The 25,838-nt window shown below is 41.1% G+C and overlaps 1 protein-coding gene across 1 annotated transcript in view; it reads left to right on the top strand.

Annotated features, from left to right (window-relative positions):
• The first annotated feature begins 11,329 nt into the window (after positions 1-11,329).
• Positions 11,330-25,838, top strand: part of PLCXD2 (phosphatidylinositol specific phospholipase C X domain containing 2) — a 50,994-nt gene continuing 36,485 nt past the window's right edge. Inside the window, exon 1 of the mRNA XM_036243097.1 lies at positions 11,330-12,015. Coding sequence (XP_036098990.1) covers positions 11,853-12,015 — 163 coding nt within the window. The 5' untranslated portion in view covers positions 11,330-11,852. The remainder of the gene's footprint in view (positions 12,016-25,838) is intronic.

Genomic DNA, 25,838 nt, shown 5'->3' with positions numbered 1-25,838 from the left:
ACTCAGGTTAGATTCATCAACAGATATTAAATTAAAGAGGAAATTTGGTAACAATCAAGATATTTGCATGGTCTTTAAAATTTTCCTGACGTAGTTTTATTAGTTACAGGAGAGGACAAACGAACAGTAATTATGCAGTGGAATAATTAGACAACAACTTGACGAACTGATCAAAATTAACATCATTAGTGAGAAAGAGATGGGCATTGTGCTCCCCATATGTGATATCTGGGAGGTACCAATATCACCTATGCAATCACAAAGTAACATAAAAAAACCCACAAAATAAGAAATGTCTAAAAGACAAAGAGAGGCTCTAAAAATGTCCCCCAGATTAAAGGAAGCTAAAAACACATGAAAAGTAATTACAATATCAAATTCTAGACTGGATCCTTGATTGGAGAGGGAAAAAAAAAAAAAACTACACAGGAAATCTGACAAACTAGATCCGACATTTGTCAGATCAACTAACAAAACTGGAATATGGACAGAAGGCTAGATAAAAGTATTGATAACTTGCCCTGGCCGGGTTAGAGCAGTGGTTAGAGCATTGACCTGAGGACTGGAGAGTCCTGGGTTCGGTTCCCGCTAAGGGCATGTACCTGTGTTGCAGTTTGTCTCCGCCCTGGTTATAGCCATGTGGGTGGCAACCACTCGATGTATGTCTCTCATGTCAGTGTTTCTCTCTCTCTCTCTTCTCTCTCCCGCTCTATCTGAAGATAAATGCAAAAATGTGCTAGGGTGAGGATTAAAAAAAAGGATTGATAACTCTTCCATGCTTATGCAAGAAAATGTTTCTATTCTTACATAAGACACACTGAAGTATTAAGTGGTAAATGGCCATGATGTATATAACTTACTCTCAAATGAGTATGTGTGCATGTATATGTAATACATACATGCATACATACATATCCATAGAGAAAGAAAAGCAGATAGTAAAGATGGTAACACTAGATGAATCTATGTAAAGGGAGTGTGTAGGGGGTTCTTTACTGTTTTTATTTTTGCAAACTGTTTTAAAGTTTGAAATTATTTCCAAATGGAAAGTTTAAAAAGTTCTTAAGATGCTAATAAATAATACTAAATGTGACTCAAAACCAGCCTATTTTCCCAACATTGCAACTCTGCAACAGTATGACAAGATGCAATGACTTGTTTATTTCAGGACTGTTCTTTAGTCTCGGGTGTTATTTAATCTGAAAGTTCAGAAGAAAATAAATGTGGATTCATCTTGCAAGTTCACTGTTTTGTTTCATATCTGGGTCTTATTCAGCCTTAGGTACTGGCTGGGAGCCACCAAAACTTCAATCAATTTTTCCTTCTTAGGAAAATGAATAGAGCCCTTTGATTTTCCTGGGACTCCAGGGCAAGCTTTCCCTCCACCATTAAATCATTTCATATCAAAGGAGACTAAACTGTGAGTCTCCAGACTTCACCCGAGAGAGAGAGAGAGAGAGAGAGAGAGAGAGAGAGAGAGAGAGAGAGAGACAGACTTCCTCCTCACACCCTTGGGCAGTGTTCATTATTCTTCACCTTAGGAGAAACTGGGGAGTCAGTATGAGATTGACAGCAGCCCCCGCAGCCAGATCCACACCCTGGGCAGTGGGCGCAGCTCCTTCCGCACTCCCACTAAACTCTCCCCCACCCGGGGGCAGGAGGCTCAGCAATCATTGCTCCTTCTTCTCCTACAGAACTTTATCCAGCACCCCAATTTTTTAGTAGAGGATGACCAATATGTAGTTGTTCAATAAATACTTAATTTGAAGATGTCCTTAATTTTACTGAGACCAAACTTCTTAGTTTGCTGTCATTGCTTTGGTATAATGTTTAAATTAAAATTTACAATGTCACTGTCAGGTAAGCAAATTCACACCCTCCCTGCACTCCTCTGCTGGACTGAAATATCCTCAAGAATACGACATTGCTTTATATATATCAGCACCACCGAGTGAGGGTGAGGCCTGGGACAAGGTAGTGCTCAATTAAGTATTGGGTGACAGGTGTCACCAATGACAGGTGATGGCAAATGAATGAATAGGAGAAAGAAAAAAGTCTTGTGAAACAGGATTTAGCTAAAAAGGGTGATGATCTCTCACTCAACATGGAGAGCTGAGCTTTTTTGGACTCACTCCATGTCACCGACCAACACATCCATTTGATGTCTATCAGATTATTCTTATTGGGGCAGGTCAGTCAGGCGAGGAGAGATCAGGGTGTTTGGCAGATGGCTTAAGTTGAACAGGCCTCTAGCTCAATTTCAACGTTTCACTCAGATTGGTAGAATCAGGCAGAGAAAAGATCAGATCCGGGAAATCAGTGAAGACAAAAGTCAGTCAATATGAACACCCCGGGGGTGGGGAGAATGGGGAGATGTTGCAAAAGAGTACAGACTCTGAGTTATAAGAGGAATAAGTCTACTGGGGATCTAATGTACAGCATGTGACTATAGCAAACAATACTGTATTATATACTTGAAAGTTGATGAAAGAATATATCTCAAATATTCTCACCATAACAACAAAAAATGGTAATTATATAAAGTGAAGATTGTGTTGACTAATCTTATTATGATAAACATTTCCCAATATATATGTGCACCAAATCATCACATTGTGCACCTTAAACTTATATAACGTTACATGTCGATTATATCTCAATAAAGCTGGAGAGAAATAAAAACACTAGTTACCCAGTTCAGAACCATGGTCTGAAACTGAGGGTAAGAACAGTCTCAACAGGTCAAAGGATCTTCATGGGAGTTCCAGACCTGGGATAGAGGCTTCCGTCTTCTGTCTCCTTTGCGAAAACCAAAACCGGTCGAGCTTTTGGACATGTGGTGGTAAGACAGGCAGGGCCCTACAGGTGAAGTTTTTCCTGATCAGGTCAAGAGCAAAGAGTTAAGTCCTAGGCAGGAAGTCTTTGGTCTTCTAAGACATGGTCATGTCTCTGATGGCAAGACAAAATTGGCCCACATTCCTGATTCTCAACTTTCTGTTGCCCCAGGTTGCCTAAGGTTTGGCTAAATGGACATGGATTTGAGCTTTGACCCCAAATCCAGCTGCAGTCTTCTATCTTGCTGAACTGGGTCAGAGCATGAAAGAACCAAGAGAGGTTACCTGAGTCTGACTGAATTCTTGGTGCCTTTCCCTCAGACCTGAAACTTGCATAGTAGGGGTCATGACTCCCCAAGGATGTGGATGTGCTCCAAGGACTCAGTGCCACAGGATAAACGTAGCACATCTAGAACTTCAATGTTATTCAAGTGAAATACTATATACATATATATTTACAAATGTATTCAAATTTTGTTTTTATATATAATCTTTTATTATATATACAGATACATGTGTGTATCTACATATATATCTATGATATATAAAATGTGAGTGAATTTGAAGAAATAAACCATGAACCTTGAAAACAGGGCCGTGATCAGTGCTTGCCACACGGGGCTATGCAGTGTCCACGGTTAAGCCATCTCAGGCAGAAGAGCCGAGAAGTTCTCCCTAGGAATACACACCCCCCATGCCCCCCCCCCCCCCCCCCCCGTGTTGCCACTGTGACGGTGTTGGAAGCATAGAAAAGTGACTCCCGTGCAGGCCATTCATACTGCGCACTCTGAAACCTTGAAGTGTTTTCCCGGCTGACTTCCTGAGGTCAGAGCATCTCATCCTCAGTTCTGAATGTGGGGATGGATTAGTGAAAAATTTGAGCTACCTCAGAGGCTAGAGTGGGTGACCAATATAAAAGCTTTTTAGAAAACTACTCTACAAACCACAATCTCAAACTTTTGCTGGTAGCAGCATAATTTTAGAATATCAGGCCGATGTTTATACATATGATGTTCCAGCAGTCCAAGTTTCAGCAAAATAAGTCAAAGATTTGCACAAGAAGAGGTAATAAACAGGAGAGGAAGAAAAGGCTTAACTGTGTAAAGGCACAGTTCTATGGCTAAAGGAGGGAAAAACAGAATATGCCTGGAGAGACCCCAAAGCCCATTCAGCTCAATCAAATGCTTCACTCCTCTCTGCACAGTTACTATCTTAGTGTTGCCAAACTTGGCTTGAATGTTTCCAGGCATAGGGACTCACTTCTTCCCCTACTACATTGTACTGTCTAACTGACTTCTAGAATAGTCTTCTTTACACTTGGCTGAAACGGAAAGATGTGTGGGATAAACTTTACCTTTTTTCTTTTTTTTTTTTTTTTTTACTTCTGCTACTAAAAGGAAGCAGAAGCTCTGGGCACAGATAGAAAAACTATGACTTCCTCCAAGATCGATTTCAGCAGTTTGGGCAGGGTTTAGCAAGACATGTGGTTGAGTTGAGGGGTGTTGAGGGGTGAGCTGCAGAGACTTGAGCAAACCAGAATTTTTGAAATGAAATCATCAAAATTCCAAGACACATACTTTTGACTATAACCTAACGTTCAGAGAGAGCTGATAAGGGAAAAAACACTAGAGACTCATTATTTTTATTTACATTGAAATTTATTTACTTTTTAAAAAATTATCTTTATTGGTTAAAGTTCTTTGCACAAACTTGCAAATTTGATAATAAATTTGGAAGGGAATGGTAATATCTTCTCTCAGTTACCCTGATATTTACCCCGTGGATGACATGATACTATTTTCAACTGATGTCAGAAACCCAAAGTGCAGTCAGGTCATTAAAGAGAATGCATTCTTTTTTTTAAGATTAAATTTGCTAAGTGAATAAAAGATGTACAGAGGGCATTCTGATTGTGACTAAAGGTCAAGTGATTACTGATATAAAACTAGTAGGCACAAGTTCCCCTAATAGCTCATGTCATTCTCGTAATTCCAGGAATCTTGGGGTGGGATAAGTAGGGAGAACAGTTGTTTTTCCTGCCAGTTGAGCTGAGATATTCTTCAATTGCATACAATTATTTACAACATGGCTAAAAATTTTTTACTCTACTATTCTACCTTTTCTGTGTTGTTAAAAGAGAAATTGTTTGACATTTCAGTTTTGATCTAAAGCATTTGGGACATGAAAATCCTCCAGAGAACTTATTTAAAAAGAAGGAAAAAGGTTGTCACCCCAGGGGATCTTATTCAGTAGGGTTGGAGTGTGACTCACAAAGCTGTATTTTTGCATAAGCTCTCAGTTGTTCCTACCAGTGCTGGTGATGTGGAGACAATTTTAGGATGGTTGAACTGCAAGGACATTTACCATGTGTGTGAAGTGTGCCTTTAGTACCAGAAGGTGGCTCCATAACATATTATATTGGCACTTTGCAACTAACTAGCTAACTAGCTGGAAAATAAAAGCTCTGAGGCCTTTATAGTCTCTCAGTAAGTTGTTTTGGGGATTTGGGGAGTGAAAGAGGGTACAAGAATGTTGTGTGGTAAAAAGAATACAGTCCTGTGCTGCATAATGGTATTTAGGTCAATGATGGACCACATATGAAAGGGGACGATGATCCCATAGATTATAATAAACCTGAAAAATCCTTATCACGTAGTGACATCATAATGTCGTAACAACATAGTGTAAATCCGTTACGTATTTGTGGTGATGCAGGTGTAAACAAAGCTACTGCACAGCTAGTCTATAAAAGTATAGTACATACACATATGTACAGCACATCATACTTGATAGTGATAATAAATACGTTACTGATTTATGTATTTGCTATACTATACTATTTATTGATATTAAAGAGTGTGCTCTCTCTACTTATAAAAAGTATGCTGTAAAACAGTATACTGTTATGCCAGCAGCAGCCTCAGACATCTCGTGTGTACCATGTCTCTTGATTGCATCATTTCTCTGGTGTTTGATTTAATCTTGTGTTGTTTTACAAATTTAGTGTATCCTAAGTGTAAAGTATTTATAAAGTCTACAGTACTAAACAGTAATGTTTTTGGCTTTCATATTCACTCACTGACTCCCCAGAGCAACTTCCAGTTCTACATAGTAAGATAGTAAGTGCCCTCTACAGCTGTACCATTTATATGTGGTACCATTTACTGTACCTTTTTTATGTTCAGCTATACAATTACTTATCATTTTGTTACAACTGCCCCTTGTATTCAGTACAGCAACATGCTGTACAGGTTTGTAGCCCAGGACCAATAAGTTATACCATACAGCCTAAGTATCTCATAGGCTAAACCATCTAGGTTTGTATAAATGCATTATGAGAGCCCTGGCTGGTTTGGCTCAGCGGTTAGAGCATCGGCCTGTGGACCAGAGAGTCTCGGGGTTCGGTTCCCGCTAAGGGTGTGTACCTTGGTTGCAGTTTGTCCCCGGCCCCGGTTGGGTGGCAGCCACTTGATGTGCCTCTCTCACATAGATGTCTCTCTCTCTCTCTCTTCCTTCCTCTCTCCCTCCCACTCTATCTGAAGATAAATGCAAAAAAAAAAAAAATGTCCTAGGGGGAGGATAAAAAATAAGTAAATAAATGCACTCTGTGATGTCCACACAATAATGAAACTGCCTATGACACATTTGTGGCACATGACTATAAATGGATATTAAATTAAGTTGACAGAGATCACTTGTTATTAGCACCTCACAAAAGTACCATAGTAGCATTATTCTGTTGTTAAAGGAAATTTTCCTTGAAATATACACCAAAAAATGATGTCCAATAAATATAAAAGGAAGAGGGCTCTCAAGACCTTTGAACATCAAGCTTTCAAATCTGGGAGAAACAGTCTTCTGGCCAGTTACCGCTGCTATTTACTCGTCTCCCGGCAGTATCCAGTTGTGGGCCATAAAGAGCAGGTGGACATGAGTGATACCACATAGGATGACTTCCTGCTTACGCTGGTGCTGCTCTGACTCAGTTTCTCAAAGACACTCACCTGGGTATAATCAGGGAATGGGTCACAGTATCGTGGCCTCTAGCTCTAGCTCTGTTCAGCACAATAACTGGATCCCCGGCACCTGACTGTGCCCTCGACGTCAGGAATGTCTGGGGAGTGTGTTCACGGGTCAGCGCTTCCACAGCCCCCTCCTCGGAGGCTCCTGAGTGTCCCAAGTTGCTGCAATGATGTCACTCTTCCTGGAGGTAATTGCCGCTGCTGTCATCCTGTCCCCAGCACCACCTATGTTGATGACATTTCTTTATTCTATTCTGATCCTGGTCACATAGTTTTTTGCTTTTTTTAGTTGATTTGGAGAAAAAGTTTGGGGATGACTAGGGATAAATAAACTCTGCTGATATGAGGCACAAAACAAAGCAGCCTTATACTCCAGCCATCTTTCATTTACCTGGCTTTTCACTTCAGTTCCTTATCCTCCCCATAACCTCCACCCACGGAAAAAAAAAAAATGTTTTGAATGACACATCACTGGGGAACTCCAAGCATCATATAACCACACTCCCCTCCAGGCATTATTTCTGGACCAAACAATGCCTGGCTTCTGATTCTCGTTGAGCACACAGCCGGGGAGGTAAGGCAGTACAGGGTATCAGATGTGAGGGCCAGAGAAGCCTGGCTGCAGTTTCATTAAGTCAGAATGTCTCCTCTGAGGCTTTTAGGTTGCCTTCAGTCAGGTAAAATCCAGGCCATCTAGCCTTGCCAACCAGACATGCCCAAATGCTCACTCTTGGACCCTCACTGTTCATTTATGGCAAGATTCCAAAGAAAATGAGCCATAGACACTTTCAAAGTATAATGTAGCCTCCAAGAGAGGGCAAAACTTGCAGTAACCTCTTCAGCAATTCAGTGGGACCCTTGATCAAATAGTGGAGAAACAATTTCCAGAAGAAAATAAAATTTGTAGATGTATTCATATACACATGTTTGGTTGTACACAGAAAATGGAAGACCAAATTCCTGAGATTTTCAAGTGATAAAAAAATAATTTCGGAGGTGGTTAGGCTGTCCACTCAGGCCCTAGAATTCCGGGTCCTTGGAGACGAGGCAAGCACCACAGTGAAGAAAACCGTGCATTTAGTCTGTGTCAGGACTTCTCGCTTTTCTCTTGCTTAAATAACTGATTTCAGGGACTTACCTGAAAGAGGGTATTTCTCTAGCCATTCTTCAGCATGCCAGAATCATCTTCCCGAAGTACAATGTGAATCATTTTACTCCCCTTCTCAAAAACCTACAATGGTCCATTTTGTCCACAGAAATAAAAAGTCAAACTTTTTATATACTTTGGTCAGCCTTACCAAGCTCACAATAATGCTACATAACATATAATGGGAAGCCACTGGCACAGTGATCTAGAGATGTATAGTCCCAGCTCTGCCACTTACTAGCTATGGAATCTTGGGCAGAGTTTTGTAGCTTCAGTGTCCTTTGTAAAATGGGGATGGGAAGGGTACCTAAGTCACTGAGCTCTTGTGAAGGTTCAGTGAGAGTAAAAGAGTTATACTTCCTGCTGTTTCACATGCTGTTTTTCCCATCGCCCACTTGCTGGCATAGCTTTGCTTATGTTTTCTCAGCTGCATACCTCTTTCCCTCTCCAGAACCCTGCACTCATCTTCCATTTGCAGAAAGTTTTCCAGACCTGGCTTGATACCACCTCCTCTAGTAATGCATTCTTGGCCCTTCCCCCATCAAAATGGATGTCTCTTCATTGTCCTCTATATGTACCTCTGTTATCCCTTCTTTTAGTTTCCCATTACAATGTGTAATTCACAAATTTGACTCTCTTTTTTAGATTATATATTATCCGAGGTTCATCAGATACCAACTTTTATTTAACCTTTCTTCTTTTTCTAGCACCTAACAGAATGATTTTTAAATACTAAACACTCTGTTTGGTTGTAATTATTAATTACAATGGACTTGCTTTAAAATTTCAACCCGCCTATAAATTTAGTCTCCTGTTCCTTTGATAAATTCATAATACAGTATTTAAGAAAATATTAACTATCCAAAATTTTAAATATTGATTTTTATTTTAGAAGTATGTATTCCCTAAATATTTGTGGCATCGTATAAAAATCTCACTGATCATTTAGTTTCTATTACATTTTATGACAGAAAAATTATTCTCTAATATTTAGAGAGTCTTAGCATTTTTATGCAAATTTTTAAAATAATAAAAGTGATATTATAAAACCTTGGGAAAGGGAGAAAAAACAATGCAGAGTCCAACTTGTCAAACATGAGCCTATTTTCAAAGGCCTTGCTACTCAAAGTGTGGTCTGAAACAGCAGCATCAGCATCTAACAAGGCCAGAAGCTTGCTAGAAATGCAGAATCCCATGCCTATCTCAGACCAACTTAATGGGGATGGATTTGATTGATCTGCACATAAGATGTGAAAAGCACTGTTCTAAGGTACTAGCTAGAACCCAGCAGAGTATCTCCCTCCTTCTAACAAATACTTATTGAGCACCTGCTATATGCCATGTACTGCACTAGATTCTATGTTTCTATCTGTAAAATTTCTTCCAGGATTGCCACAAGAATATATGGAGAGAGTATTATCTTCTTTTGTACCATTTTCTAGGGCAAGTAAAGTAGTTTTGGTTGAAAACACTGTCAGAGGTACAGAACATCTCATTCTGAAATGATACTACTCTTATTTTCAAGTTCTCACACAGTGATGTTTTTAAGTCTGAAGTTTAATGCTTTCTATTTGTGATATGCATTTTCTGTCATGCATTGTATTTTACAAAAAATTGTAAAAATAAATTTGAAATAAGATCATGGGGAACCTAAGTGAATAATAAATTCTTTTTGAAGTAGAAAGAAATAATAATAAAGTTTAATGCTTTCTTAATATGCTCACTTCTTCCATTAAAAGCTGAAAATTAAGGGGAGAAAAAAAAAGCATTGAAATTAACATTCCACAGTAGAACTTAAAGAACACATTTTGTTTGCCTTGGGCAGCATTCATGAAGTTTTATGCTTGGGAATTTAAAAATGTAAGTTCAAGGGAAGCCCAGAAATTTCAAAGGTAAATCTTGGAATATTCCTTCAGAGTAATTTTCAAGGGGGGGGGGGGGATGTTATTAAACAACTAGATGACATATTCCCAAATATCCTGTGATGTGCTTGAAAAAAGAGCACTTTATAGAAGTGCCCTTTAAGCATTAGAAGAGACATTATGAATAGTGTACACTTTTTATTAACCAAGGGATACTCCCTCAGAAAAGAAAAGGAAAGTGTTGATAATATATGCAGCTCTAAAGACTGAGAGCAGGCTTACATGAGTGTTAAGAATAGCCTGGAAGAGGAAATTCTCATAAGGATGTTCAACGGGAGAAATGTGCAGTTATTCCTATGGAAAGGTGGCCAGACCCTGCTGTGGAGTTACCTTGGAGATGAGGAGGGGCCACTTGGTGATTAAATGTCACCTGACTCACAGATCACTATATGGACTTTCAGTCCTCTTAGCAAAGGTTTCTTTTTCCTTTTCCCATAAACCCCTCATGAGTCACTGAAGAGCAGTCTGGCCTGAAGCCCTCCAGGACCCTACCCTCAAGGCCAGGGTGTTTTTCCTGATTTGCCAGTTTGCCAAGATGTTCCTACGATTATCCACGTGCAAAGTTCTCATATCATTAGAGATCCTATAGTTCACCACCATGAAAAAGTATCATTTGGAGGAGTAAGGAACATTGCAGGAAAATAGGTTTGTGTGCTTACAAACCTCCTTCCAAACTGAGATTTCCAAACAGTACTACCGTGTGAACGGCTCTCTGAATGTCCGCAGACTTCCATTGCACCTACAAAAAGAGGACCTTCCTGCCTTATGGGGGTACTGTGAAGAGCAAATGGGACAAAGAATTTGAAAGAAGGTTCCAAAAGACAGGGCGATACACATGTAAAGTATCACTATTTCCTTCTCTGTAAAATGAGAATAAGTGGTGTGTAGGTAAATCTTAATTATGTAACAATGGCTGAAACACAAACCATCCTTGGCGTTGTCATCCAATGATAAGATACAGCATCCTTCTCGTCCTCTTTACCTCTGTATGTCTGCTGCCATTGTGGTTTACTGAACACGTAATACTTTGTGTAATTGTCATTGCTGTATGTGGATGAATGTTGAGGGGAAAGAAACATGTATGGTCGCGTTTAACATCTAGTGCTGGCTCCACGAAACTAGAGGAAACAAGACCTGGCTTAGGTCCAAGTGACCCCAGCCTGCAAGCTGTCCTGCCCGCAGTCCCTGCAGCGGCGTCTGTCTGCGCACAGGCAGGCGGGAGTAACCGGGGGAGGAGACTGGGGCAGCGGAGGGGCGGGAGCCCTCCAGGGCGCGGGCCAATCGCAGCGCGCTCCGCCACCGGCCAATCACGGGCCGCCTGGCCCGGCAAATCTGCCCGGCAGTGCGGGGCGGGGCTGCCGGGAGTCCGGGCGACGCGGAGTACACTTCGGAGCGGCTTCTGGAAGCACAGGGCAGGGGGAGTGTGTGCCGAGGAGCCGGGGATTAAGGCAGGTTCAGTTTACGTGCCCGCCCAGTGACATACTTAGGAGCCTAAATCAGGTTGACGATGGTGCGTTCCGGCGCTCACGTGTGTACCGACCCACCGGCTTGTCTAGATGCTGGGAAGGCACCTGTCTTGTGAGTGGCTGCGGGCGTGGCTGCCCCTCGGACATTCAGTTTCTGTAAGATTTACCTCTGGGGGCCTAGTACCTTCCCCGAGCTCCGGAGGGGAACGTAAGAAGTTTAACGGAGCCGAGACTGAGCGGATCAGGGAGTGGACCGGCAGCTGGGCCGGAGAGGGTGGGAACTGCGGGTGCTGGAGGGCAGGAAACCAACTATTTGTCCAGTCTTCCCAGGCAGAAAGGCCTTTTGGCAAGACTAGTGTGACAAAGGTGGCTCTGAAATGCCTAGAGAGCCTTGGGCAATGATGACCACTGAGTGAGTGGCACTGGACTGAGCTGGGCAGTTTGTTGACTGACAGAGAGGGATGCTAGCAGTGAGGAAGGTAAGGAGGAAACTCAGGATGGGGACCATCTGTTCCCCCAACCCCAGTGGGACAAAGACATCATCGGAGGTCTGCAATGCCGACTGGATGGCCTCGCTGCCCCCTCACCTCCACAACGTCCCCCTTTCCAATTTGGCAATCCCAGGTATTCTATTCCTACTTGTTCCCACTGCGTTTGCTTCTGCCATTACAGTGTTGTTAATGGGTTGGGTTGCTTTTCTATTGTGCTGAGAAAATAATTGTCAGTAACCTTAACAAAACCTCTTTTTATTTGCAAACTGAAAACTTAACACTGAAGCATCTGCTGTAAAGAGATTTAAGTACACTACATGGTTGGCAAAAGAGACTCGGGAGAATGAAAGCATTGTGTTTTTTTGTTTTTGTTGTTTATTGTTTGTGTCTTTTTGTTTTGTTTTTACTCGATAGCCTTGTTCTAAGAATATTAACTTCTTAATGTTGGGGCCAGGGTATGTGAGGGGTGTATGTACTTGAATCACTTACAGAAAAAGAGTGAGGAATAAAATGTCATTAATAATTTTAGATTTGGATCAAAATTAAAACTGAAAAGTATTTTCTTTCTGATTTATCTGACCTTGCATGTTAAAGGAAAAACAAAAAACAAAAAAACAAAAACAAATTAGCCTTAAAGAATAGGTTCAGAACCAAGGCTGAGTATAAAGACACACATTTTTATTGTTAGAAAAGCCAGAAGTAGAGAATGCAAGTTCTTATCACAGACAGTCATTAGGTGTGATGGGGCGGTGGTGTTTGAAGCCCTGTCTATATATACAGGTATCTGCCAGACTGATCTTGAACCACAGCCTTGAAAAGCACTTCTGCTTCAGCTAGTCTCTTGCTCTTGGGGGTTTTATAACTTGACATTACTCTCATTAGATTTTTTAAGTTGTCCTCTTCCATCTACTCAAAAGCCAGTAAAAACATGGTTTCTAGGGAAGGACATTTAGACTACAGTGCTCTTGGCCTCATGTGCTGGACACAATCCTAGATGCTGGTACTTGGAAAGCACTCATGGAAGCAGAGGATGGACTACTGCCAATCCTTTCTCTCACCTGGAGACATAACAATTGACTTCACCCCTAGCCTACCAGACAAATTCCCAAGCATTCCTGGAAACAGTCTGCCTTTTGGTGGCTAAAAGATGACCTCATGCAACCCCAGATCTTTGCTTTCTATGAATGAGGAAAAGCAGTGCTGGCTTCAGATGCAGCCTTTTCCTTACCTCTAATTTTGGAGTTCTTCCAGGTTCATTGTCCTCATGGGCTCCTGCTGATTTTGAGCATGGAGAGGGCTGCTAAATTTCTGTATAGCCATGACCTCTTGTGTTTTATCAGCCATTGACCACTGCTCCTTGGGAAGTGCCAGATGGTCATGCTTCAGAGTACGTCTTCTCCTTGTTTAATTGATGCCTGTGGAGTCATCACTGGAATGATACACAGGCCTCTTTTAACATTAGTCATTTGCCATCAGGCATTCTGATGGATTGTTTTGTTAAAAGGTATGGCAGGTAGGTACTATATGTTTGCAAACAGAATGGCATATTAGGCAGGCCCTTAATGGCTCTGTCATTCAGGCCATATCCAAAGTAGGTTGGGGCTTCCTCCTTCCTGTTGCACTTTGAACATTTCAGACCATAGCAGCAGCTCTGCCTGTGGCTTAGCAGTACACACTGACTCCAGGGCTCCAGAAAGGAGCTAAGCATTTGTTCTGCAGTCTATTGGGTATCTCACAGTAACCAGAATTGCCAGGGATTGCAAACAGCCGGGACCTACTGCAGTAACTGGAAATTCAATGATACAGGAATATGTTCACCCTGTTTAGTAAAATCTGGTCCTTCTAAGCAAAAAAAAAAAAAAAGCCTTGACTCTTCTAAAGATGCTGAATTCCCTATTGTGAATGCCCTTTTCCCAGCAGTGGAAGTATATATATGTATATATAAGCTCAAGACAAGAAAATCACATATTAAGTGCTAGCTACCCTTTTCACACCCCTGCCCCATCAAGCATATATTTCCTACCTCAAGCGTATATTCCCTGGCTAAATGCTAGCAGTTAAGTTCTGCCAAGCCTTGCTAAGAAATACAGAAGGCATTTAGGAAGTAGAGGCTACCATCTTCCTCCCCCTTCTCTCTTTCTCTTCCCCCTCATCATCACCTTCATTATCCCTGTTATTTACTGAGCACTCCCATGCAGCACCCAGTGGCATACATTAGCTGGAATCCTTACACATCCGAGATAGGTATTAATATCCTCATTTTGGAAATGAGGAAATTGTTGTTCAGTGAGGTTAAGAAATTTCCTCAAATAGTAGATAGCAGAACTAACATTTAAACCTCTGCGTAGTCAGCTCCAAAACTCATGCACTGTCCTTTTGCCCTTAAGGGGACCTTGGGAAGTGCAGAGCAGCTGTGTATGGGCGGGGGTGAGGGGGTGGGGGGGTAAGTCTCTAATTGAAAACCGGTTTTCGCAGACTGTCCTCTGCAACAAATAAAAGAATTTTTAAAACTAAGTAGTCTTTTTTTAAACACACTTGTTAGATTTATTGGGGTGACATTGGTTAATAAAATTATATAGGTTTCAGGTGTATAATTCTACAATACATCATCTGTACACTGTACTGTGTGTTCACCACCCCAAGTCAAGTCTCCTTTCATCACCATTTATCCCCCCTATATCCTCTTTTGCCTCCTTCCACCCCCTAAAACTAAGTAGTCTTTATCTGAGTGATTATGTTTCACTGTAAAGAGATAAATTAATGCATGTATATGTGCACATATTATACATCTGAGTAACACAGGAGTGGGCAAAAGTAAGTTTACAGTTGCGAGCATGTGAAACAGTTTTTTTCTTGCATTATTGTTATTTGCATTACTTATTTATATTGAAACTGTAAGCCTACTTTTGCCCACCCCTGTATATACATATATATTTCCTTGTTTACAATTGGGATATTAAGTAGAATTCTGTTATTGGAACCCAGTAAGTTTTAAACTTTGCGCTTAGACCTATTTTGTGTGTGCACGCATATCCACGTGTGCGCTTGCATGTACTAATCTGGGGCATCTGTAAGGTAGTGTCAAAACTATCAGGATGGGGCTGGGGCAGCAGTGACATGGCAATGGGCAGGGAAACAGCAGGCGTTCTGACAATAATAGCAGACCTGGGTCCAAATCAACTGTGTCAGACGTGAATGCATCTGTTGCATTTGCTTAGTTGTGATGGGAGAGGACATGTGTGAGTGTGCACCTCTCCACAAAGCCTTGGTGTATTATTTTACTTCCACAGCTGTTAAGAACACGTGTTAATGACCAGTATCACTCAACAAATTGAAATACCTTGGAGAAGAACCTCAGAACAAATTTCATTGCCCACTGCATAGAGTGATTAGGGACATTAAGGATAAAGGACCTGGAAATTGCAACAGTCAGATTTTTAAATTAAACCTTTAAACTCTACAAACATTTTTGCTCTTAGTGAAAGCATGATAGTCTTTATGGGCAAATGGACTGATAACAACATTTTTTTCCTATAATGCATATAGGTTTTCAATGAATTCCTATTCTTTATACATTTAGTGCATTTAAAAAAAAACAAACAAACATACTTTTCTTCGTCTTTTATTATTAAAGTAAACTATTTGGTCTATTAGAAAGAGCTTTGACTTTAAGGGTCACAAAATTTGATATTGATGATTCTATCTATGTGATATCAAAGAAGTATCCAAATCTCTTGGGACTTAGTTTCTCCATTTGTAAATAAGATGTTGGGTTAAATGAAATCAAATTGAAAAATCATTGATTAATTTGAGGGTTTGTTTTTTTTTGGGGGGGGGTGTTGATTTTTGCCTGTTCTTTGCCTACATGTAGAAAGAGATGGGAAGAATGATTGGGTCATTTTAGGTCAAAGGCCATTTATTTTATGCCTCTTCAAACAAGCATTTTTGGCATGTATATACAAGGATTCACCACTGCCAGATGAAGCAGAGTCCCCTCGCTTGGGATCCTAAAAGAGACTGCAGATTAGTTGTTCTGGATGAACAGTCCCTGAGTACATTTTAAGAAGCCTCCAGGTTCAGGCCTGTGGGAGACCAAAGATGAATTAGGACTCAACCCTGTTGTCAAAGGAGTTTACAATCTAATGATAGACACCATACATAATTTTGTTTTAAAAAACTAATTGGGTCCTGGCCAGTTTGGCTCAGCGGTTAGAGCATCAGCCTGCGGTCCAGAGAGACCTGGGTTTGGTTCCCGCTAAGGGCGCGTACCTCGGTTGCAGTTTGTCCCCAACCCTGGTTGGTCGTGCGGGTGGCAGCACCCTATGTGTCCCTTTCACGTCGATGTTTCTCTTTCTCTGTCCCTCCCACTCTATCAGAACAAAAAAATGGAAAAATGTCCTCGGGTGAGGATAAAACAAACAAACAAACAAACAAAAAAACTAACTGGGGTAAACAGAAATATTAAAAAGTGGTATAGAAAGACACAGAATAGAAGGATTAATTCCAAATTTTAAGATTAGGAACTACTTTGTTGAAAAAAATGGCATTTGACCTGGATTTAAAGAATGGTCAATATTTCAAGAGATGTGGCTTGAGGGTCAGGGCTGGAAAGGGGGCTTTCCAAGTGAAATAAGCAAATTAAGCAAAGGATGGGGGTATATTTAGGAAATGGCTGGGGGACTCCCCCTCCTGCCCCTCAGTAATGCTTTATTAATATCTTTATCATAGCACTTCTCAATTCATCATTATTTTTAGTATCTGCCTTCCACATCGTCTGTGAACAACTTACACAAAGAGAATATTATTTATTTCCCTTTATAACCTTAAATCCTAGTACAGGGTAGCAGCTTGGTCATTAGTGACTGTTGAGGGAATAATTTAGTGCATGGAAGCGGAGAATAAAAATGTGGAAAGGCAGCTTGCAGCCACCCTCATGTTCAATTGTAACCAGGGCTTGGGTTGGTTAGGTTCACCTTGTGTATAGCCGTAGGAAGCAATCTGAACATTTTCCAATTTATTTCTTGTTATTGTGCCTAATATTCCTGTACTTCATGATAAGGCTTATCACTGAGCCCCATTACGAATGAGGCTTCTGAGGCAGAGTGAAATGGTTGGAAGAATCAGAAGCAGAGCTCTGATGTCACTTCTATCCTAGGAACAATTTTTTGCCCTACATTCTTTCTGCCTTCCTTCATCCCTTGTCAAATGTGAGCTTATCGTGTTTCCTGTCTGGCTGCAGCCTCGGCCTGCTCTCTCGTGTCTTGTCCGCATCTTCACTTCCCGGCCACTGCCCTGCCCTGTGCCCGGGCCTCTCCCTTTCCAGTGTCGACCCTTGCTCAGATGCTCCTCACTGCTCTCCAATTCCCAGAAGCTTCTCTGTTCTCACCTTGCTGATGATCATCCCCTTCTGAAATCCTCTCTTTTCCCTATGCAGCTCTGCCTATGGCCACTGGTGACTTCCAGAGCTGTTGTCTTGTGGTCCCACACTCCCTTTCCACATGTGTGACGTGGAGACAAAAATCACTGCGGGGCAGGAGGAGGAACCATTACTCAAACCCTGCTTCCGGAAGCTGGACTAGGCCTGGTGCATCCAAAAGAGATTTGGGGATTCACAAGGGTATAAAATACATTATGGAACAAGCCGTTTATATTGGCTTCACTTTGAGGATCACATGAACCATGAATTGGCCCTAAAACAAACCCATCCTCCTAATGGATTTGAGGCTGTGGAAAACCAAGGACCCAAATGAAGCTACCAGGGCTGATTCAATCAAGAAAAAAAAAAAAAATCATGTGGGACCAAAGTGGTTTCTTTAGTGGTAATAGGCTTTTTTGCTGTTGTTTTTTTCCCCCCTCTGGTAAGAAATAAAAAGAGGCTATGACTTTGTTGTTCCCATTAGATTTCCCTCCTAAGAAGGCTCATCACTTCCCTAGATTTTCTCATCCCTAGCCCCAATCGCACAAAAGCCACAGGAATTCAGGAATCACACATGTCTGTTAAGAAGCAGAATCCTGGGTTGGTTAAAAATATTCATGCTAGAGTCACGTTCTCTGGATTTGAACCCCAACTCTGCCCTTTACAACTCTGTGACCTTGGGCAAGTTATTCAGCTCCCTATACCCCAGCATTCTCTGTAAACATAGATAACAGTGGCACTACGCAACTCAGTCAGTGTGAAAATTAAATAAATTAATTCATGTAATTCACTTAGAATAGTTTCTGTGACAAAATGGGCACTATATAATAACTGCTATTATTATAATCTCTTTTTGCATTAATCACGACATTCATTTATTAAAAGCTTGTACCTGGAATGGTCAATAAAAAAGAGGGGTAAAATGCAGTCCATACCCTCAGGTAATTTACAATCCAGTTAAGGCGCTGACCTTCCAATTAAGCCATGTGGCTCAGTATTCTCCGTCTGATCAGATCAGGCTAGCTTGAATGTCATCCCCTCAAGGAGACTTAGAGTTAAGGGAAGGATGCATGGAGGGCTGTGCAGGGTGTGAGTACCAAGGGGGTTTTATGAGGGCAGCTGATCAAGAGCCAGAAAATCTTCCTTAGCCGCTTCGTCTATCCTCCTGTTCCCAGTTCAGCTGTCAAACTCAGTCATCTCCAGCCATCTGAAAACTTCGGGAAAAATGCAACCTTCTGTGACCAGATCATATTGTAAACTCTGCTTCTGCTTTCCCCATTTCTTCATCATTTGCCCACCTAAACCGTTATGTTGTTCCCATCTCAAGAGTAGAAACATTACAAAATGCTTTCCTTTGAACACATCTCAATATAGATTTTATACCTCCTTTCCCAGCCATTGGAATAACTTTATGATCTTTCCCAACATACGCGTCACAACACACGCGTGCACTAAGCCACAGCCTTAGCCTCACCTTCAAGAGATCCCCACTTCTAATGTCTGTTACGGTTTAGCCTTTATAAAGATTCTGCAAAGCATGCCCGCCTGCAGTTCAGATCCTGGGAGTCTGCTAATTTCACCTGCAAGCTGCTGTTTCGGATGTGCTTCTAAAACTGAGGGTTTGGTTTCTAGCACATGGTCTGACCTGACCTCCATTCCATGGGACCGGTTGGCTCCACATCTCCCCCCAGGCTCTAAGAGCTTATTAGAACAGGCACACAGGCATTGTTAGTGAAATAAATGCTTTAGCGCCTATAACTGCTTTTGGGAAAAGCGCAAATGTCAATGAACCCTAATTAGAGTTTCAAACCAGGCTACAGAGGAGGGATTATTTATAGATATTGTAATAGGTGGGTGTTATTGTATGAAAAGAATTTGAACACATGTCAAGAATTAAATATAGGTGGAAGCAAATTATGACTAAATCTGGTTGAATATCTACACACATGGTTGAGCAGGATCCCTTCCACTTTCTCACCCCCATAGGAATTTGAGTTATATTGCTAAATACCCGTGAGGATCAACCAGTACCCAGGAGGATTCCGTTAGTAGATCTCTAGCTGCTCTAAGAAGTCCACACTGCTCTACAGGAGATGTCTAGTTGTGTTATCTATGAAGCATTGGCATTCTTAGATTGTCTACTAGGAAGCTGACATTCTCTAAGAGAATCACAGGGTTATTTTAAGATTTTTTATTGATTTTTTAGTGAGAGAGGAAAGGAGAGAGAGAGAGAGAAAAACATTGATGTGAGAGGGAAACATGGTTGGCTGCCTCCTGCACAGCCCCTACTGGGGATGGAGCCCTCAACCTGGGTATGTATCCTGACTGGGATTCAAACCAGCAACCTTTCAACTGCAACCTTTCAGTGCAAGGGACACACCCAACCAACTGGGCCACTCAGCCAGCTCAGGTTATTATTTTTTTATGTCCAGTTATTGTAGAACTATTGGCTATAAGGTATAAAATCTTCACAGATAATATTCTATCAGTATTTTTTCTCTGTACAGACCTGGCAAAATCGAAATAAAGAAAAACATAGGGAACATTTGTGCTCAGTAATGCAAATGTCTTGCTGGACAGCCTAAGTCTGTGGTAATGGTAAAACTGAAAATTTTCTAGACTCTTGTCAGACTGAGATTAATATTTTGTGAACACATATGATTTGAAGGTTTATATGCTGAAAACAATATTCTTAAATTACAATTGAAAGCTGGTAGAGAAAAATGCCATACAGATAAAGGTGAAAACAGTGTCCTGTCCTCCTCCCTGGGTTTGAGTGTAGGTTATTGTCCTGGCAGGAGATGCCCACATGGCTCATCATAAGAATTATATAAGCACATTGTATCAATTCAGCTAAAAAAAAGTTGTTGATGCTTGTGTATCCCTTTTGTTTCTTTTGGTTATCATTGTCTGTATTTTTTTAAATGTATCCATTTAAAGGAAAATTACTTATTCAAATGATATTTATTGAGTGCACTTTTGTGCCAAGTACTGTGTTAGATGAAGTGAATATGCAGATGAATAAGATTCTTCTCCCTGCTCTTCAGGAAGTTTCAGTTTTATAAGAGAAGAAAGGCAAAATGTGAACACTGGAGAAGAATGCACAGGGGACTATGATACTCAGAAAACCGGTGCCCAATTCTATCACTGGTAGGAGGAGGAAAGCTTGGTAGATTGGGCTTCTGAGAGGAGATGTCCTGTGGGTTGAGTCCTAAGGAGTGAGCAGTAAGAATCCAGGTATTACAGGTAGAGAGATGAGTGTCACAATGCAGAGGTACCAAGGAATTAAAGGTTATAGTGACCTTGAGGAAACTCCAGCATAGACTTCATTTAAAGAATGGAATAAAGATGAGGCTGGGAAAGTAGGCTAATGAGCCTTATGTATCATGCCAAGATTAAATGTTAAACTTTATCCCAAAGGCAAAAGGCAACCATTGAAAGACGTTCAGGAACCAATGAAAAGTTCTAAAATAACTGCCTAAAGGTGAAGAGAAACAAAATGACTCCTCAGTTTTAAGGGATGCTGAGGAGTGATATGAGAAATCCATTATTTCTTCCATTTTATGTAATGTCTGTATGTTGAGATCTTTCAAATTCTAGGCCCCTGGTAGGCTCTGTGATTCAGTGATGATAATTACAGACACGGTTCCTGTGTCCCAAGAGCTTGCAGTCCAGTTGAAGAAATGGACAGTAAATAAAGCAGTTAGAGCACAGTATGCTCTCTGGGATGACTGGCAAGGTAGAGATTACTGCTAGAAGGAGCATATAGCAGAGGTCATCTTAACAAGATGGGACAGGGGCCCAGGGAGGCCTGCTGGAGGAAGTGATGAATACACTCCTATCTGAAGGATACATAGGAATTAGCCCCAGGGTAAGAAGAATTAAGGTGATGACCTTCAAGAAATAGCATGGCCCTGTAACAAACAGAAATAGTTCATTGTAGCATACCATAGGTTGCAAGAAAGAGAGTGGCAAGACACTGAGAGGTCTAATGAGCCATGTTACAGTGATTTAGCTTTACCTTAACAGGCATGGAAAGGGTGTAAAGCAGGTGAACAACAAGGTCAGCTTTGTGATTTGGAAAGATTACTCTGGCTGCAGACCACAAAATGTACTGAATGGGGAAGTACTGTAACCAGGGAAACCGCTTAGGTTGCCGATGAGGTCATCCAACTGGGAGGAGATACTGACCTGAGAAGGAGAGTGACATTGTGAATGAAGGAAACGTGACAGACTTGGGAGCTATATAGGCAGAAGTATCAATAAGACTTGGTGATTAATTGGAGGGTAACAGAGAAGGTAATACTCTCTTGGGTGACTGGGAAGGAGGGTGATGGTGTTCCCAGAAATGGAGATACAGAGGGAGCAGGTTTAAGAGTGGTGGTGGAGGGAGGGAGATACGGTGACTTTGAGGTACACTTGGGACATTTGAGAATTGCAAGATGTACATAGCTAGCACCCAGTGGAAATGATTTTAGAGCTCAATCTTACATTTCACAATTTGCCCACCTACTCCACCCTCACTCACAGCTAATATTATACTTGATATAATATATTCAAGTTTGAAAATTAGTGTCTTTATTTTTTCATATTTTTTTAGATTTTTAACTAAAATTTTACTTCCTTCAGGAAATCTGTCTTGAATTTTTAGTCCCAGATAAGTGACCCTCCCAAGCTCATCTAGTCTTCTGCCTGTTTTGCATGAATTCAGTTATTTCTTGTTTAATTATTTCCCAGGATAATAACAGCTGGAGTGAGGTGGGGTTAGCTGTGTGCACTGCACCACACCCAAATGTGAAATGGGAACTTTCAGTGACTTGACCACATCATCAAACACCATGTATTTCACAAACAGACATCCAGGGTTTCACCAACAGGTTGAAGAAAAGCAGGAGAATTTTGTAGTAGAATTTTCATTTACCTTTTTCTTCTATCTACCCTAAACATGTTCCTGTTTCCCCCTAAACCCTTGTGGTTTTTTTTCCCTTTTCTTTTGTGTGAAAAACTGAAAGCTTGTTCAAGAAAATAAGATGATCTCAAAACAGACAGCTCATCAGGGGACGACCAAGTGCCCTTTGTGAGGCTTTGCTTTACCAAAGGTGATGCCCTTGGTTCAGAGACAGAGCGGGTGCTAGTTAGCCAGACACAGGAAGAATTTCTTAGGAATGAATCATCTATACACTACCTTATTTGGGGGTGGGGATTGGGATCTCTTAGACATTTGAAGAAGAGAAAGTCTTTCAAGGAAAAATAGATACCTATCCATACATAGAGAGTTTTTAAAATGCCTCCCATACATGGAATCGAAACCACTTTAACTCACATAAATCATAGGAGGTTGGCTGATTTGGAGAATTTCTAGGGCAATGGAATTCCCGTGGTGCCTCCTAGGTGCCCCCAGGACACATCAAGGTCAGGAGTGGGGACTGTCCCAACCAGCCTTAATCAGAGAAGCACCACTTATGTTTGTTCTTATGTATAAACACTTTATTCAAAAATGCTCCCAGTCTGCAAGTGCCCTGAAAAACCTCTAATTTATTTCAATTCTCTAGCCCATCCAGCCACTTGGGGGTAGACCAGGACCGGCTCTCTGGATTCCCAGGCTGATGTCTGTCCTCAGACAGCGGGATGCCCCTAGGCTTCTCAGCACTTAAATAAGTTGATCAACATCCTCTGCCTCCAAGTATTCTGCCTCATGCAGTTGCTTTGTTGCATTGTGAATAATTATGAATTCAGTAGGCTCCTGATTAAAAATTAAATTGTCCACATGGCCCTCTCAGATTCTGCTGGCAGTTTGATGGTTATTATTAATGCTCTCCCACATGGCCCATGGAAAGGAATCAAGTCTGATAGGTGAAGTTTATCTCTTTGGGTTGGCAAGGCTTAAAGATATTATTATTTGATTTAGGAAACTGCTAAATTGTCCCCTGATCATGAACCTTGGACTTAATGTTAGCCATATTTTATATGTCCTAAAGATGCCACCCTTTCTGCATTTGTCAATATGGAATCAAGTTCTCTACAAAGGCTGCATTTTCCCAAGGACCTAGTTCAGGTGTGTGAGATGAGAAGCCCCCAAGGAGATGTTCTTTGAAGGTAATTTGCACAGGCATAAGTTGCAAGAAATCTACTCTCTGGGACATTTTAAAAAAATTGTTGAATGCTGTATTTTATTATAGCTGCTTCTTTAGTCATCCTTTCTGGTTTATTTTTGTCCTCTGTGTTTTCTGACACATTCTTCATTGACCCAGATAATTCAGGCTAGAAGATCAAATGGAGATACATGGAGCTGGGAGTATATAGCTGCTGGTGGTGAACAGGTACAGTGAAAACCCCACCTGTTTAAAGGAGGTGAATGGACCAAAGAGAATTTGGGGGGAAAATCAAGAGACCTAGGCTAACCTGTCCTAGGAAACTCTCTAAATGTCTGTTCACTCAAGTAATCATGCTTACATCTATTCTATATATATGTATTCAGTACCTGCTATATGCCAGAAACGTACAAACTACAGAGGGAGATATGGGCATGAATTAGACATGATCCTACCCTCAAAACTCACAGTCAAGTGTCAGTGAAAGATATGGAGATAATTACCACACAGCAGCCAAAGTTCATTAAGTGTACGCAAAATGCTGTGGAAACACAGGGCAAAGAACAGTTACATCTGCTTAGCGGAGTCAGGTGAACTCACAGGAAATGACTGGGTCGCATCCAAGTAATTAAAATGAAAAGGCAAGGGACGGTGAGATTGTTCCCAAGGGCTATAAAAGATTTTTTAAAACAAATTTTTTGCTATATTTAGTGACCATAAGGCTCACTTCTCATACGTAACTTTGCAAATGAGTATGTTCTTAGCTCAGGCCACGGAAATATTTTAATATGCAAAATTACAATCTGTGCATATCAGATTCATTGCAATATTCATAGAGATTAAATACCTGAGTTGTAATACAAGACATTTTCTATAATAGATACCTTCAACATCTTTAGCTTTTAAGAGCATGTGCCTGTTCCTAATATTTTTATCCTGTGTTGTTCTTCAATTTTTATTCACATGGGAGGCAGTATAGAAACGTAGTTCAGAGCATGGATTCTGTGTTAGAGTACTTAAGTTCAAATCCTAGTTACTAAGTATGGACCTTGAGTAAAAGTTGGACCTTTTTGTCCCTTAAGTTTCTCATCTGTAAAATGGAGATAATTATAGTATCTTTGTCACAAATGCAAGCTTAGAGGAAGCACAGTCCACAAAACCACCCTCACTGTAATATCAGTTCCCAGTTTGGGGGTCCTCAAGATGACCCTTAGGTTTGATAATCTGCTAGAAGGACTGACAGAACTCATTGAAAACTGGAACTTTTATTATAGAGAAAGGTACAGATTAAAGTCAGCCAAGTGCAGAGGTACATAGGGCAGAGTCAGAGTTCCAAGCGCGGCACTTCCAGGTGTCCTCTGGAATGGGGGGCAGAGCACTCTCCTGGTATTGATGGTGACAGTATGCACAAAGTACTGCTAATCAGGGATGCTCTCCTGAGTCTTGGTGTCCAGAGTCGTCCCTGAGACTCCACGTGGCCAGCCTGTATCCAGCCCCTCCGGAGGGCAAGCCTGCACCCACGTGACCTAATGCTACCACCATAAATTACATACTCAGATTTTTTGATGTGGCCCCCAAACCCCCAGATAAACAAAGATGCTCTTGTCAGGCAGAATATTCCAAGCCCTTACGAGATTATCTCCCTCCCAGGGCCAGTGACCAAAACCAGAACTCTCTGTGGGCAGGGTTAAATTCTTCACTACACAACAAAGTTGTTTAAGAATTAAATAAATAATACACATAATGTGCTTAGAATATTGCTATAAACAAAAAGTAATTTTAGGCTGTAATAAAGAATTAAAAGCATTTATTTGAGCAACAAGGGGCTTGGGCCTGGGAGACACAGGTTCAGGTAGCAACTAAATCGTGCTCCACTGAGACAAAGGAAAGTTCCCACCCAGGTTCTCAACTGGCTTCATTTTATGTAAATGAGGTATCCAGTTATGCAGTTCTAATTGGATGGAGCAGCTCTCAGTTCACTGGTAGAAAAGAAACCAGGGTTTTCTGCAGTGGTTGACTCCGAGAATAAACAGCGGGCGGAGTGCTGGAAGCCAGGAGTTCAGCCTGCAGTTCTCCCCAGTGTACAGAGTACCTGGCAGCCAGTGGCTGCCAGGCTCATATTACTCATAAAATTTGGGCTCTTGGTTGACTATGGAGAGTCCATCTCAGCAGATAAATTCTTTCTCAGGGTTTACGTCAAATGAAGCTTTCTTCTCAGGGTCCACATTGCCTAGCACAAAACAAGCATACATTTTGGATATGCAGCTATTATTATTATCAATTCTTTGTGATTGCCTAATATGAACCGAGCATCATATTAGATACTGTAGAAAATTTTTAAGGAATTAACAAGATGTAGTTTGTAGTCTTAAAGGAAAGATACTAAGGTTCAAATAAAGCCAATAAAAGCAGAATGCAAGTGTCACAATAAAAAAAAAAACAAAAATA

The sequence above is a fragment of the Molossus molossus genome, unplaced genomic scaffold, assembly GCF_014108415.1.
Source record: "Molossus molossus isolate mMolMol1 unplaced genomic scaffold, mMolMol1.p scaffold_m16_p_5, whole genome shotgun sequence".
NCBI lineage: Eukaryota > Metazoa > Chordata > Mammalia > Chiroptera > Molossidae > Molossus > Molossus molossus.
This window is presented reverse-complemented; position numbering and strand designations above follow the sequence as displayed.